Source organism: Aythya ferina, assembly GCF_964211825.1.
Source record: "Aythya ferina genome assembly, chromosome: 5".
NCBI lineage: Eukaryota > Metazoa > Chordata > Aves > Anseriformes > Anatidae > Aythya > Aythya ferina.
In genome coordinates, this window is record NC_140301.1 from 5,143,209 (window position 1) to 5,157,079 (window position 13,871).

Consider the following 13,871-nt stretch of genomic DNA (forward strand, 5'->3'; position numbering starts at 1 on the left):
GCACTTGTTTTTCTTAAGAAACAGGTCTTTTAAGCATAGTAGCACACAAACCGTAATAAAAACTTAACTAAAAAAACGGAAAAGATACAATTTCACTAGTATTAGATTACCACAATTCCTATTAACAGACTAAAAATGCTGCTAGATACTACAAAAAAAAATTACTGATAGTGATGTTATTTTTTACATTTTGTACCCCTTCCATGAGAAATTGTTTATTAAAGTACCAGAATTTCAATTAAGCCACAATTACAGTCATTATATAATTATATACTGAGATACATTAAAATGATGTTAAAGTTGTAAATACAACATTCTCTCATATTAATGCTCCCTTCTGCTCTTTATCATTGTCAAACAACAATTATGGAAGTTTTAGAAAACAGGCGTAACAGCTGTGCCTTTCTGTTTGATTTTGCACACTCAGGTGGTACAATATACGTGAACATTAATTTAAATATTACTATCCTAGTGATGTTTTGGATTAAAAAAAAATTGAAAATAATGACAATCTACAAATATCTGTAACGAAATCTACCTACCCAGGAGTGGCAGGGCTCTATCAGCACATCTCTACATTACTAGATCGGCTGAGTTTTTGTGCTCCGTCTTCCAGAATATGTTCTTATCAACTCTTTCACTGTACTTCAGTCCTACAAAGGAATGATGGGTGACATCTGAGTAACAAGGCTCAGGAAAAATGTTAAAAAATATCAAAACGACCAAATATTTTAAATGCCATACTCAAACAAAGAGACAGATAGTGCATTGTAATGACACATTTTTAAGCTCCCCTGTTTTTCCTCCTCTGTAAAGAAGATATTCATAAAGACCATCCTAACTGAGAGCAGGTCATCGTCTAAGCATAGGGAATCCTCTCACAGAGAGTTCAGAGCAGAAGCCTAAATGTAGAAGCCCTATAGACTTCTGTAGGAACTTTTCATCCACTTGCAAGGAATTGAGCACCCTTTATGAGATAAGTTGTCCATCAGCATCTTTACACCGTGCGTTACAGGCTCTTCACCTTTAGTCAGTCTCTACAGTGTGGTCCACGTTCCTGCAGGTGACTGCATGTGGTGTTTGCAGTCATAGCCTACTTCATCCTGCCTTGTCTCTAACCTTCAAAATCCCAAAATTTCCTTGATCTAGCACAGGGATAGATAGAGGGGTGAGGGGGCAGACTTACTGCCTCAAGCCTGAAACGTTTCACTGTTGTAGTGACAAAGGAAAACAATAAAAGTGTGATTAACAACTCGGGAATAGAAGAAACCAAGCCAAAACAAACTACTAAAGACAAGTAGATGCAGTGAAACGTAGCTCAGATCTCTGAAAGTCAAAGAGAAGCCCAGGCTCACCCCAATTGCTGAGCAGAGCGGCGGGTGTGGGGCACGTCCTGACCCACCTGTGCTGTGTGTGCACAGCCTGTGAGGAGACCTGAGGGTACAGGGCGTGCGTTTGGGGATATTTGAGGGCAGATGAAAAATTTGTGGCTGAACCGACTGAAACAAGACAACGTGAACACACAGGCTGGCAGCCATTCAAAAGAGACCTATTTAAGAGTTTATCTCTTTAGCTCTTTCACTACACAAGAGAATTGCAAGCACTTGTTTTGAACCGGGCGTTAGGGAGGTTACAACGGGACCGAGCACATTCACTGCTGCTCTCAGCCGGGGCAGCTTATTTCAGCTCAAATTTATTTCAGTGTCGAAAAGCGGCAACCCAAACACCTTTAACTCTGGCTGCTCTGCCACAGCTCTGGGCAAGCCCCCACGGGACCGGGACATTAAAGCAGAGGGCGGCTTTAACAGCGCGCTGAGGCGCCGGGCGGCTGCTGAGGCGATCCCCGAGCAGGGGGCGGGACGCCGCGCCTCAGCCCTCGCCCCTCAGAGCCGGGCACCACCGGCCCGCCTCGCCATCCCCTCCGCCAATCAGCGCGCGGGGCCGTCCCCAGCGCCGCGGAGGCTCCTGGGGGTTGTAGTCCCTCCTCTCAGGCTCCGCGCCGCGCAGGCGGCGGGGAGAACTACGCCTCCCAGCTCCCCCCGCGCGGCCGCGACCCGGCGCGGTGGGTGCGGAGCGGCTCCCTCAGGAAGGCGGCGGCGGCGGCGGTGGCGGCCGCGGCCATGAGCTCGGCGCGGGACTCGCAGCCTCAGCACGGCCTGAAGCGAGCGGCCTCGCCCGATGTAACGGGGATCGGGGCTGGGATTGGGATTGGGATTTGGGATTTGGGATTGGGATGGGGTGGGCGTAACGAGCGTGTGCTCTCCCCCCCCGCAGGGCTCCAGCAGCTGGGAGGCGGCCGACCTGGGCAACGAGGAGCGCAAGCAGAAGTTCCTGCGGCTGATGGGCGCCGCCAAGGTGAGGCCGGGCCTGGGGAAGGGGGACGGCAAAAAAAGATAAAAAATAAAAAATAATAATGAGATCGGCAGGGTGTGGGCAGAGCTGGCGGTGCCTGGGAGCGCCCCCAGCCCCCCCCGCGGTGTCTGTTCGCAGAAGGAGCACACCGGGCGGCTCGTCATCGGGGACCACCGCTCCACGTCGCACTTCAGGACAGGTCAGTGCAGGGATTGGGGCAGGGTTTGTGGCTGGAGGCGAAGGCAGATCCGTTTGCCAAGTTGGTAATGCCTCGTCAGAGTGCAGGCAGCTTTTCTGGCCTTCTGAAGGCCAGGGTCAATAAAGGACTTGGTGGTCAGTGAAACTCGTGTAAGCCAGGCTCTACAGGTCCTTGTCGTGGTTTCTTATCACAATAAGAAAGTGAAGTGTTGCTGCTTTTGGTACCCAGCAGCATTACGCTGCTTCCGTGCTGCCAGGTGTGGATATCCACGCCCCTAACTCAGTGTGTGTGTGTGTGCTGGGGGGGGAGAGAACAACAAAAAAAACAGGATTGATTTCTCCTCCAACCTGGTTACCTACTGAATGGAAATATCTCTACCTTAAAGCACAAAATAGAGGAAGGGAAGATATGCAAGGTCATCTTGGAATTAGCACTAATTTGATGTTATATAACACATAGCTCCTTATCGGACTCGCTCAGTCAAAGTACACCGAAACGAAGCTGGGCTGGAATGCCTGACAGAAGCTGTAATAAAACTGTATAGAAGAGCAACTGTCGAGAGGTTCAGAAAGCTTATTGATACCTGATACGCCCCACAAGCCATTTTTCAGTTGATGAAAAGCGATGTGCAGGCCAAAACACCAAAGGAAGCCTGGGGATTGTTTTCCAGGCTCTGCTATTGGCCTGCAGAGTGACTGTGAATCACCTCCTGGGACCTGAATTTCCTAGGATGCTGCTTCTTAAGGAATCATAAATACTCAGAACTGCACTGTTATTAGCAAGAAGTGCTGCTTTTTCACAAAAAAAAAAAATCAGGGCAGCTATTTTCTTAACACTTTACTTCCTTTTCCAACATAAGGTTTTCCTCCTTCTAGAGTAACAGACGACTCTACCTTCTAAACAAGGAAAAGTTTGTAATACATCCGTGGTTCACAGTGATACAGGTTAAAAACTAGTGTTGTAGGCCTTTTTTGGGGGATGATTTAGAGGTTTCAACTTTTCACAAGAACAGAGGATACTCAACTATTTCGGATTATATTTTTCCCCCCAGTAGAAGTGCTCCTTGATTTACTTACACAAGCAAATAGTAGTAAAGGGCATGTAGAAGTAGTAGCTCATGCTCTGTTAATTAGATAAGATCAGTTTTCCTGCTAATTCCTAAAGGTGGGCAAGAGTAAAAAGTAACTGCTCCTGATAATTCAGGCTGCATGAAATAATTTCAGATGCAGCTCTATAAACAAGCGTGGTAGTATTGTTCTAATTGCTAATGCAATGTACTAATTACAGTTTGTAACTAATATGTTTTTGTACAGTAATCTGGTAGTTTCTAAGGAAGGTGGCTAAATTTAAACTTTTTCACCTATATTGTGATAAGCTTTGAAAAACCTGGTGACTTTGTGTAATTTGATGTCTTTGTTAATTTGAATGAACCATAACCAAAGTACACTGGACATGCAGGGGAAGAAGACAAGAAAATGAATGAAGAACTGGAGTCGCAGTACCAGCAGAGCATGGACAGCACCATGTCTGGACGAAACCGGCGCCATTGTGGACTTGGTTTCAGTGAGGTAGCAAGTTTAATTATTTCTCTACTGATTTGGCCGTCGCTTCAGTAAGACAAGATGATCCATGGGTTAAAAACCTGATAACCGTGCATGGTGGTGAACTTGCACAGTTTGGGTTAAACGAGAAACTGGCTGGAGTCACTTGACCCTAATTTGTGTGCGCTGTTGCAGCCGTGTAGGTGCCTGGAAATGATGGATGCTTTCCATTGTTCCGAGCAGTGCTGTGACGTACTCCATAGTAGGCAAGAGCGATTAGGACAAAGTTGCAAATCTATCAAATGAGTGTTGTCACGGAACACACAAAAGGAGGGAGTGTGCGTAACCATCTGCATTGTCACAGAGAGCTAATTAATCTATTTTGGCTTCTTGCTGCTGTGAGGTGCATACCTCCCTATGGCCCTGAAAACTAAGCAGAAATAGAGGGGTCAGATGAGGGAAACTCGGCCTTCCGTGGGGTGGCACCCACCTGGTCTTGTACTTGCAAGCGATTGCATAGGGATGAGCAGAAAGAGGAATGTGACCAAAAAAAAAAAGGAACAACCACATTGGATTATTAGGAAGCTGTCCTTATGTGCCAGTTGACATGTCTTTTTTTTTTTTTCCTCCTGTTGGCACCTATTATGGCATGAAAACATGGATAATGTTTCCAGAGAGAGTAAAACAACGCATGCTTAGAGTTCTTAGTATTCAAACATGGACGCATTGCTCCTTAGGTGCATGAACAAAATTCAACTTTTGGCTCATTCCTTTTAGCAGTAGCATTGGATTACTTCAGCACTCCTAACGCTGCTCTGTAATGCGGTGCTAAATTTATTTTCAAAGATCAGTCATGACTAATCATCAGAAGTCTTGATGATCTATCAGTTAGTGTCAGCACGTCTCATTCCCTGACAAGCATTTAAGTGTCGTTGTGTACCCTGTGCGCAAAAGTAAAGAATCCCTGAAGCGATGGAAACTGAAACTTTTCAGGCTCATTTAATGCAGTCTTTAGGGTTTCTGCTGTAACTAAATAGGAAAGTGGCCGAAGAATCTTTGGCTGTTGCAGTCAGTCCTGTTAAGCAGTCCAGCGGGGTTCCTTTCTGTCTAATAATTTGTATATCAAAGACCTGTGGTTAGCAAGCTAGCCCGCTTCAGAACTGATAGGAAAGGAGCCATTTAGCACAACGTTCTCACTGGGCACATCTAAGAGCTGCGATGGAGTTGCCAGGAAATTAGGGTTTCTCTGTCTCATAATCTGAACTTCTAGTTTCAGGAGGGTGAAGAAGAGGCAGGTGGACACTCCTCTGAACACGAGAGTTCAGACGACTCCGAAAGTGGCTCTGAGTCAGAGCAAGACGAGTCTGCAGAGGAGCTGCAAGCTGCTGAGAAGCATGATGAAGCTGAGGTTCCAGAAAACAAAAAAGAAGCGAAAAGCAATTATAAGATGATGTTTGTTAAAGCTAGTGGTTCATAACTGCAGATGTAACAGCTTCGTATTTAAAGTACAGTAAGCCTTATTGTTACAGTGCGAAGTGGAGGACTGCTACAGCACAAATCTTTGTATTATGATTTTAAAAAGACCCTGTTAGATGACAAAAAGTAGTATTTGCTTTCAGTTGCCATGGATAATGTTTTTATGGGCACAGTGAGAATCCTGGTTTTTGTAAAGTGTATAAAATACTGGATGAAGAAATAAATTCTTTTTGTTCCTGCCCAATCTGTACTATATGTTATCTAAACTACCCTTCCCTTTATTTCATGCCAGAAAAGGAAAATTCCTCTTAGCGGCTTCTTCAGTTAGCACCCTAGTCTTGAATTTTTAACTATAAGATTACATGTGAATTATTGGATGTTGCAGTAGTTGTAAAATACCAGTATCAGCACTATTTTGTGATGTGCTAGAGCTTTAAACAATGATTTTGTCTATAGATGCTAGTGTTGACAGGGCTAAGAACAGAAATCGCTCACTTTTGTAGCAGCATTAATCACTATCCATCTGAAGTCCTACAACAGCTGTTGGGAAAAGATGGTTTGAAATCCTTTATACAACAGGAGATGGGTTGCTTCTTTTTTTTCAGTTTATAATAAGGATGGGGAAAATAAACTGCAGGGAGGGTAATTTGTAGTCCTTTATAACTTTCACTAGAAAAAAAAAAAGATTTTGAATGATTGGCACCTGGTTATAACACTAAGCTGTTATTTTTAATAACACTGCCTGAAGAAATCATTTTACTTTGGAAGAGAAAATATAATTTAATAATAAAAAGGATATGAAAATCATTTAGCTCTTTAATATATAGAGTACAGAGTTTCACGCGAGCCTTTCTTCCTTCCCTTGCCGTACACACATCGCTTGGATGTCTATGTAAATTACCACAGAGGTTGTACCTTGCAAGTTAAGCTGATGTGCATAAAGAGTCAGGACTTCTGGTAACTCCTTCCAACAAGAATTAAGTGTAGCCGTTCCTTTGCAACTGTATAGCTTATCATACTAAAGTTACCAGTAAAATAACAGAACTTCTTAGACTTAATTTCCTCATGAATGAACGAACTGCCTCTTTGCTGGGAGAACAGAACAGCACACCCATACGTGTAGCGCAGCCTCATTCTTTTACAATAGTGTTTTAAGAAACACTCCAGATGCTTGTGGGGAATTTTCCATTTCTGTATGCTATTTATTACATGCAGATAAAATTTGCAAGCCACATGGTTTACACGAAAGCAACAGTATGTGCTATCGTATAGGGTTATTGAATAAAACATAAACAGTGCAGCATCAATTGTTGGGGGAGGACTTGGACTAAGATACCTTATGGAAAAGATAAAAGCAATACGACTGTAAATAAAAAGTTTAAGGTAGCTATTTCACTATAGTTGTGCTTAATCCCAATTTTTTAAGTCATTAACTTTTAAAAACAATTTTGAACAGCAGCCACTCAAGTTCAGAGATTTGTACTTGACTTGTACGGATTCTTTTTGTTTTCCCACTATGCCAAGATTCTAATACGTAGACAGAAATTAAAGTTGCTTGTACGCGGTTAAGAAAACCTCTCCATGACTTAATTTTCCTAATGATGGAGCAGCTAATGTCTAAGACACTGAACGTGTCTAAGACAAGTTGAAGAACTGTTATTCCTATTTGAATGCAGGCTTTGAACTCCCACTATATAGACAACTTTGAAGACAACCTATTTTCATAGAAGCCTTTCATATCTTCATCAAGATGCAGCTTTGGCCAAGGCCTAAATTAACAGAGAGAAGAAATTGGAGAAAGATGCTAGGGAATACAAGTATAGGAACACCCATGTTGTTACCGTATCTTTGGGATTTTTTTCTCAATTTTGGATTTTTTTTCACCGAGCAACCTCATCGCAGAAGAGGCTGTATCAAAAGTGCCAGCCCAGACGTGTCCCATTTCTGTGAGATCCTCAAGACAGAAACCAGACCAGTGAGGCCGTCTCTGCCTAGGTCACGCTCTCCTCTCCATCCTCCAGTCGAGCTGATTGATTAACTCTCCTTATCAGCCTGAGATCAGTTTCCTCCTATTTGGACACTCTGGCTACATTTAAACCAACATTTCACTTCTAAATTCTTTTAGATTTGGCTGCTACCTACTATTTATTGCCTCACGTGGAGTGCAATCACAAAATTAAAGGGCAGCCTGCAACCTTTTCTTCTGCAGCTGCTCAGCATCCACAGGGATCTTGTGCCTCAACGCCACCGTGCATCTAGACAGGGACTCGGGAAGTGATGGAATCCACCCCTGCAGGCCCTGCTGCTTTCCCACTAGCCTTGAAGGAAGGGCGTATTAAGATTTAGGCATCAGTCCCAAATACAAACGAATAGATCACAAAAGAATAAAAAGGAAGCCAAAATTAAGCATTTCTGATAAAAGCTGTTGCCAGGAAGAGCCAGCACAGCGTAGCCTCCATTCCTGAAGCACACAGCCAGTAATATGGCAAACATCTGACGGGGTTTGGGGCAACGCATTTCTAATGCTGAGCCAAGACCAACCTGCTCAGACCACAACCATACCCATTGCTGGGTGACACACGTTATGTCAGCACCTGCACTTCCATCTGCGAATCAGCACCTCTAAGCAACTTCTTACTTGCTGAGAAAAGATGATTTAGTTTGGTGTAAATACTGCAATTTTTATTTCAACAGTCAGATTTAGCAATATTTGGTATAAAAGCACCGGGATTAGAGACTTAGAGCAGCAGAACACTTTCAGCTCTCAGCAGAGAGGGAACTGAGATGAAAATCGAGATTGTGTTTTGGCTGCTTCTGTAGTTAGTTCTCTGCCTTTTCAGGCTGAGGTGGGAATTGCTCCCAAAGATGACAGCAGAACACGTGCACAGATCCCGAATCAAAGAGGCCAACTGCATTTGTCTTTTCAGACAAGATTTGGCCACTGAAATTCCTCAACTCAAAGACTATCTCAGTAGAAAGGCAGAAGTCTGCCCATACTGGTAGAAGCCTTTGGCAACAACTGAAGGAAGATCTGTCCCAGAGCAACCACCACAGCTGGTGGAGTCTCTAACCCACACCGACACTTGACCTGCACAAAGGTTAATACAGGGGCAGTACCAGCATCTGGCTTTCGAGGACCAAGAACACCTGAGCAGCCGGGAAGAAGCGGTGTGCCCGTTCCCCCTCCACCTGCCCTGCAGCAGGGAGCCCCTCACGCTGAGCACCGTCACAGCCCCGCTGCCCACGAGGCCCTGCACTCACAACCGAGGCTGCTTCTGAGCCAAGTAAAAAGGGCTCTGTCTTCTCACCAACTTGCAGGAATTCTTCAAGGCCAAGAAAACCTGATCTGTCAGGTGCCCTGTAGCTTTATGCAACTGCTTTACAGTTTACTCTCCTTTTTTTTTTTTTCCCGAAGAGGAGGCTGACAACTTGATTCCTGAAAGCACAATTTATAGGCCAGCTTCAAAGCTATAGGTCCTTCTGAGGCGCTGGTTGGGGAATTCACATCAAAGATGATGTGCACATGTTGTTCTGATGTCAGGGAGGACGGCTGGCAGAAATCTCTGCGGATTTACTACAGTCCCCAGAACAGGGATTAAATTATGCACTGAAGCTGCCTCTGTAAACTGCAGGAGACAAAGAGAATAAGTGGCAGTGCAATACCTCATAATCAAAGCCTGGCACAGTTATTTCCATCGGTCTCTTGGAAACCGTCAGGGGATTAAGAGAAGGGACATGTGTCAAGGTACCCTCACTGAAGGGACAAGTGGAAGTTGGCTTTGTTTTTTAAGACTGTCACCTCAAGTACACTTTTTCCTGAGCAAAACATCTGAGTAGCACGCAGGTGTTCAGTATCATGATGGAGAAATAAAAGTTTCCTCACTTTTTGCACAGCATTAAAGAAGCAAAGTGCTCAGTGATTTAATCTAATTTGACATGGGTTTGAAGTGCAGGTGCAGAATGAGATCGCACCAACAATTCGCGCTATTCTCTGTCTAAATCCAGTACCATTTATGGTGTCCATAGCCCGGGAAGATCTAGTACAGGGAAAAAAAAAAAAAAAGAAAAGAAAAAGAAGAAAAAAAAAAAAAAAAGAAAAAGAAGAAGAAAAAAAAAAAACAACCAGAAGAATGGAAACTAACATGTAATAGAAGAGAGGTTTTTTTTATATCATCAGTCAAGCAATACAAGAGCTCATATAAAAACAACTTCCTCACTTTGAGCTTTTACACTACTGCCCACCTTGACCTGCAAGGAAATTCTCGTAAACCACTGAAGGATGTGTGCTCATCACAGGTGTATCAAGCCATATTAAAGACTGCAGAAAAAAAGTTAGACAATCTGAACCGGTTTCTGTTCACCCACAGATTTATTGCTAAATGAATTGCACCAAGTGCAGGTGAAGCTTTGATCCTCCAATGTTTGGGGCCAAGTCCCCTTCTTCTCAGCCACTAAAATCTAGCGATTGTGAACTGTTTGTAAGGATGCCATCAGCACCTCTCTTTCCAAAGAGTATTTTTTTGTTAAAAAAGTGACAATCGTAACATAAGAAGTCAATACGTGATAGAGAAAAGAAAAAAAGATCCAATTTACTCAGTAGTGAACTGAAGAAGCCACACTACTCAAAGCCCAAGTAAGGCCTGCACATCAAACCATTTGCCAAGTCACTTTTAAACCGGATTCAGACAAGTGAAGATCTCTCAGGCACGTGGAAGGCTCAGAGGCAAGCAGGGATCACAGCCACAGCCAGCCTGAGACGACCGCAGCACCACCCCTTGCAACAGCAGAGCAGGGGCTCAGAGAGAAACACTCGCTGGGGCCAGGCTCTGGGCCGGGGGAGATCAGCCTCCTTCAACCCCGGCTCGGGGACAAGCTGTTCCCATGGGGAGGAGGAGGGTTTCACCAATACTAACCATTCTGAACTGAAATTTGGCTGAACAGAACAAAGCAAAGCAGCCAGCAGCAGCAAAGCACCTTCCTCTACCCAAACCACTGCGCTATGCCATCGGTGATCGGCTCCATCCGCTGTCACCACCACCACTCTGCTCTTATTTATCCACTTCACAAAGTTTTTTTTGTTTTGTTTTGACTAGTACAATGGACTTACATACTTGCCAGGTACTCTTCCCTCCCCCTCTACCATTTAGCCTGACTCCCTTTCTCAAAGCGTTTTGTTTCTGCCAGAGCCAATGTATTGCAGCTCCTTCAAGCTTTTTCCAGGTACCTCCCTCCAAACCACCAGACTGTTCCCCTCTCTCACCTCTTACTTAGTCTTGTTTGCAGCCACGTCTCTGCCATTACTTCCTACAACTCACTACTCACCCTTGTTTTCTTAATTTCTTTCATCCTTCAGTGCTTTCTTATGCTTAGCTCCTGGTAAAAGGTTTCTTTTAGTGGGAAGAGGAAAAAAAAAAAAAATCACATTATTCTTTAAGCTTACATCTTATAACAGTTTCATCAATAATTGCTGGCTGAAAAAACAAAACAAACCAAAACAAAAAAAAGCTAATTCATAATGTTTTGTCTGCAGGCTGTTTTACACTCTGTAAAGCAACCGGGCACACTTACAAGTAAATAACAGGTAAGCAGGGCACAACCATGTGCATATGCAATGCCTTCTGGTTTTATTTTCTTTTATAATTAGCACTCCGAGTTCTTCTGTCACCTCCCCGTAATATCACAGTAAGCTTTGTAATTTTACCTTCCTCTCCGGTACACCTGTAGTTTTACATTCAAAGTATGGTTGTTGCACAGAATACCTCGACAGGCTTGTATTAAAAATGCTCTTTAAAATTCCAGAGCTTTGAACTAAAGAAATATCTCGAGAAGTTTTCATGGAAAGTTCACCTCCGTTGGTTCAGTTCAGCCACAGTTAGATGCACCTTTTCAAATAATGGAAAAAAAAAAAAAATGTAAAGGGGTCAGACCCAATCAATACACTTGTTCAAACAGAATTTCAGGCACTGTGATGTGTGTACTTTTTGTGCTCTTTCTTTGTACTGCTCCACTCTGAAGAAAGGTTGCTTTTGCTGGTAGAGCAATAAAAGTCTTAGCCTTTTGAATACAGCCAAATAACCAATGGGAATGTTTACTAGGTGTGGAAAATATAGCTGGTTTTCATGTCTTTCCTGTGCTCATCTTTGTTCTTTTTATAACTACGCAAGACATACACACACACACCACAAGCAAACACTTTAAAATACCCGAAGACAGAGATAAATCAGAGGAGTAACATCAGATCGTGCCTTCCGTATCTCCCACGTTTTGACACTCGGTAAATCCAGTCTTTCCTTCATATCGCATCCAGAAGTTAATTGCTGAGACACACGGGAAACGTGCGGTTATACAGAGAGCAAAACCCAACAATATAAAATAAATACACAGATTTAAAGGGCTGGAAATCCGATGGGCAAGGGAGGCTGGTGCAAAAACGCCCCTGTGACCGTGCTGGGTGTGCTCTGCCTGTGCCCAGCACCAACCTGCCCTCCCAAGGGGGAGCCTCAGGCCGCCTCATTTGACCTTTGGCAATTTTTTTGAAATAGCAACGCACAAGTTTAGGGGTGTCTTTCAGTACCTTTTAGTTACAGATACACACAACTTCCCGGAGTAGCATCCCTCAATACGATTGTTTCCTGAAAAATCTCTCTCTAGCGAAAGTGTGTTTGTTTGGGTTTGGTTTTCCTCCAACTGTCCCAAAACAGTCTGGATGCCTCCAGGTACAGTCACTGCCCGGCCCTTCCAAACACACAGCTCCAGATGCTCGTACAAAGGCAGGAACAGCTCAACGGGATTTCCTAACAGCCTATCCACACACACAACAGTGAAAAACAGGGGGGCCGAGGGGGTGTTACACAGGTTCAGAGAGGTGAAAGCTGTGCTACTTCGAACTATTAGGCAGGGTTATAAATCCATCCGTGTAATAAATGAAACACTAATAATGTTATTATAAGAAATGGAAAACGTAGAAGGGGAAAGAATGCACTCTGCATAATTTTTGCTTAGTCTAACATCACAAAACACTAGTTAGAAAATGGTAACTTCAAAAGAACTGCTTTCTACTCACACTTCTGTTTCATTATAATTACACTTAAGCTTCTTCATAGGCAGAGGAAAAGCGTTACCTTCTGGCTGAAATGATATTGAACAGTAGTCTGCAAGTAGTCATCATGTTTTCTAGTCTTGGTATCAGAAGACAAAATAACATTTTGATGGAAACAGAACTGAAAAAGGAAATCGTCCCAAAGCAAACACTGGATACAAATGAAACTTAGCTGTAATTATTTAATGACTACACCCATCCCTGTAAAACGATAGTCACTGAAGAATAACATTTCATATATTCAATAAAAAAAAGTTTTATTTAATAAAAAGTTTTAGAAGAAAATCAGCTTGACTTTTTTTTTTTTTTTCCCCTCAAAGTATGGAATTTGCTGCGGACACAGAGCAAAATCTTTAGAGAGGCTCATCTCACTGCAAACATTCATGGCATAGCCATTTAGGGCAAAATCCTCCTCTTTCATGCAAGCTTGAGTAAGCAGATTTTGTGTGCACGACTGAAGGAAAGAAGAGGAACATCTCCTGCAACCTGCAGAGCAAAACTGCCCGCAGCCCTTCCCCTTCACTGCCAGAGCTAGAGGACTGCGCTCCTCACCCACCAGCCACAGCCCCCTACTCTTCCAGCCTGCATAACAAAGCTTCTGGAGAAAGAGTGCAGCTTCACTCAACCACAAAACATGTGGTCAAAGGCTCCTTTGTGTTTTCAGCCCCAGTGTCTGAGAAACAGGAGGAGCACGGCCTAAGCAGCTCAACTCTGAGTTCTGCTTCATGGGCCTGGAGCTCAGCTACTCCCCTTTTAACAAGCCTGCTCTTGAGGTCACAGAGTCGATGCTAAGCCACAGAAATACTTCTAACTGCCTCCCTGCATTTTGTTCCACGTATCAGGTTCCAGAAGAAGCAAACATTTCCAGTGGCCTCCACCAAACTCTTGTCACCTGAGTTACAGCAGAAATCAGCATTGGTCAGTAGCTAAGTGCAATCTGCAGGGCCAGTGACCAGCAGGCAGCTCTGTGGCCAATGCCACTTTCACCTCCACGTTTAGGTGATGAGCAAGCGATTACGTGTGAATTACTTCTAGTCCTTCACTTCATTTCACTAAAGGACCAAGGAAGTGTCAGACAAACACACATCTGCAAAACAGAAAGGACAGCATCCTAGTAGTTGTATTTACATCACTACCCTGAACAATCTTTCTATTCAAGAATAAACAGATTTAATCAGATGGTAAGAAACATTTCTTAAAAAAA

At 43.6% G+C, this 13,871-nt stretch overlaps 1 protein-coding gene and 1 long non-coding RNA gene across 2 annotated transcripts; one reads left to right on the plus strand and one right to left on the minus strand.

Annotated features, from left to right (window-relative positions):
* The first annotated feature begins 2,052 nt into the window (after positions 1-2,052).
* Positions 2,053-5,812, plus strand: LOC311437989 (small acidic protein). Its single transcript, XM_084521888.1, has 5 exons — positions 2,053-2,180; positions 2,275-2,355; positions 2,491-2,551; positions 4,010-4,119; positions 5,363-5,812. The coding sequence occupies exons 1-5, from the start codon at positions 2,121-2,123 to the stop codon at positions 5,567-5,569; spliced, it is 519 nt and encodes a 172-aa protein (XP_084378014.1). The 5' UTR covers positions 2,053-2,120; the 3' UTR covers positions 5,570-5,812.
* LOC311437990 lies at positions 5,409-12,823 on the minus strand. The gene is made up of 2 exons (XR_014693884.1): positions 7,707-12,823; positions 5,409-7,634 (listed from the first exon to the last, which is right to left on the minus strand). It is a non-coding gene; the product is annotated as an uncharacterized lncRNA (long non-coding RNA).
* Positions 12,824-13,871: the final 1,048 nt, after the last annotated feature.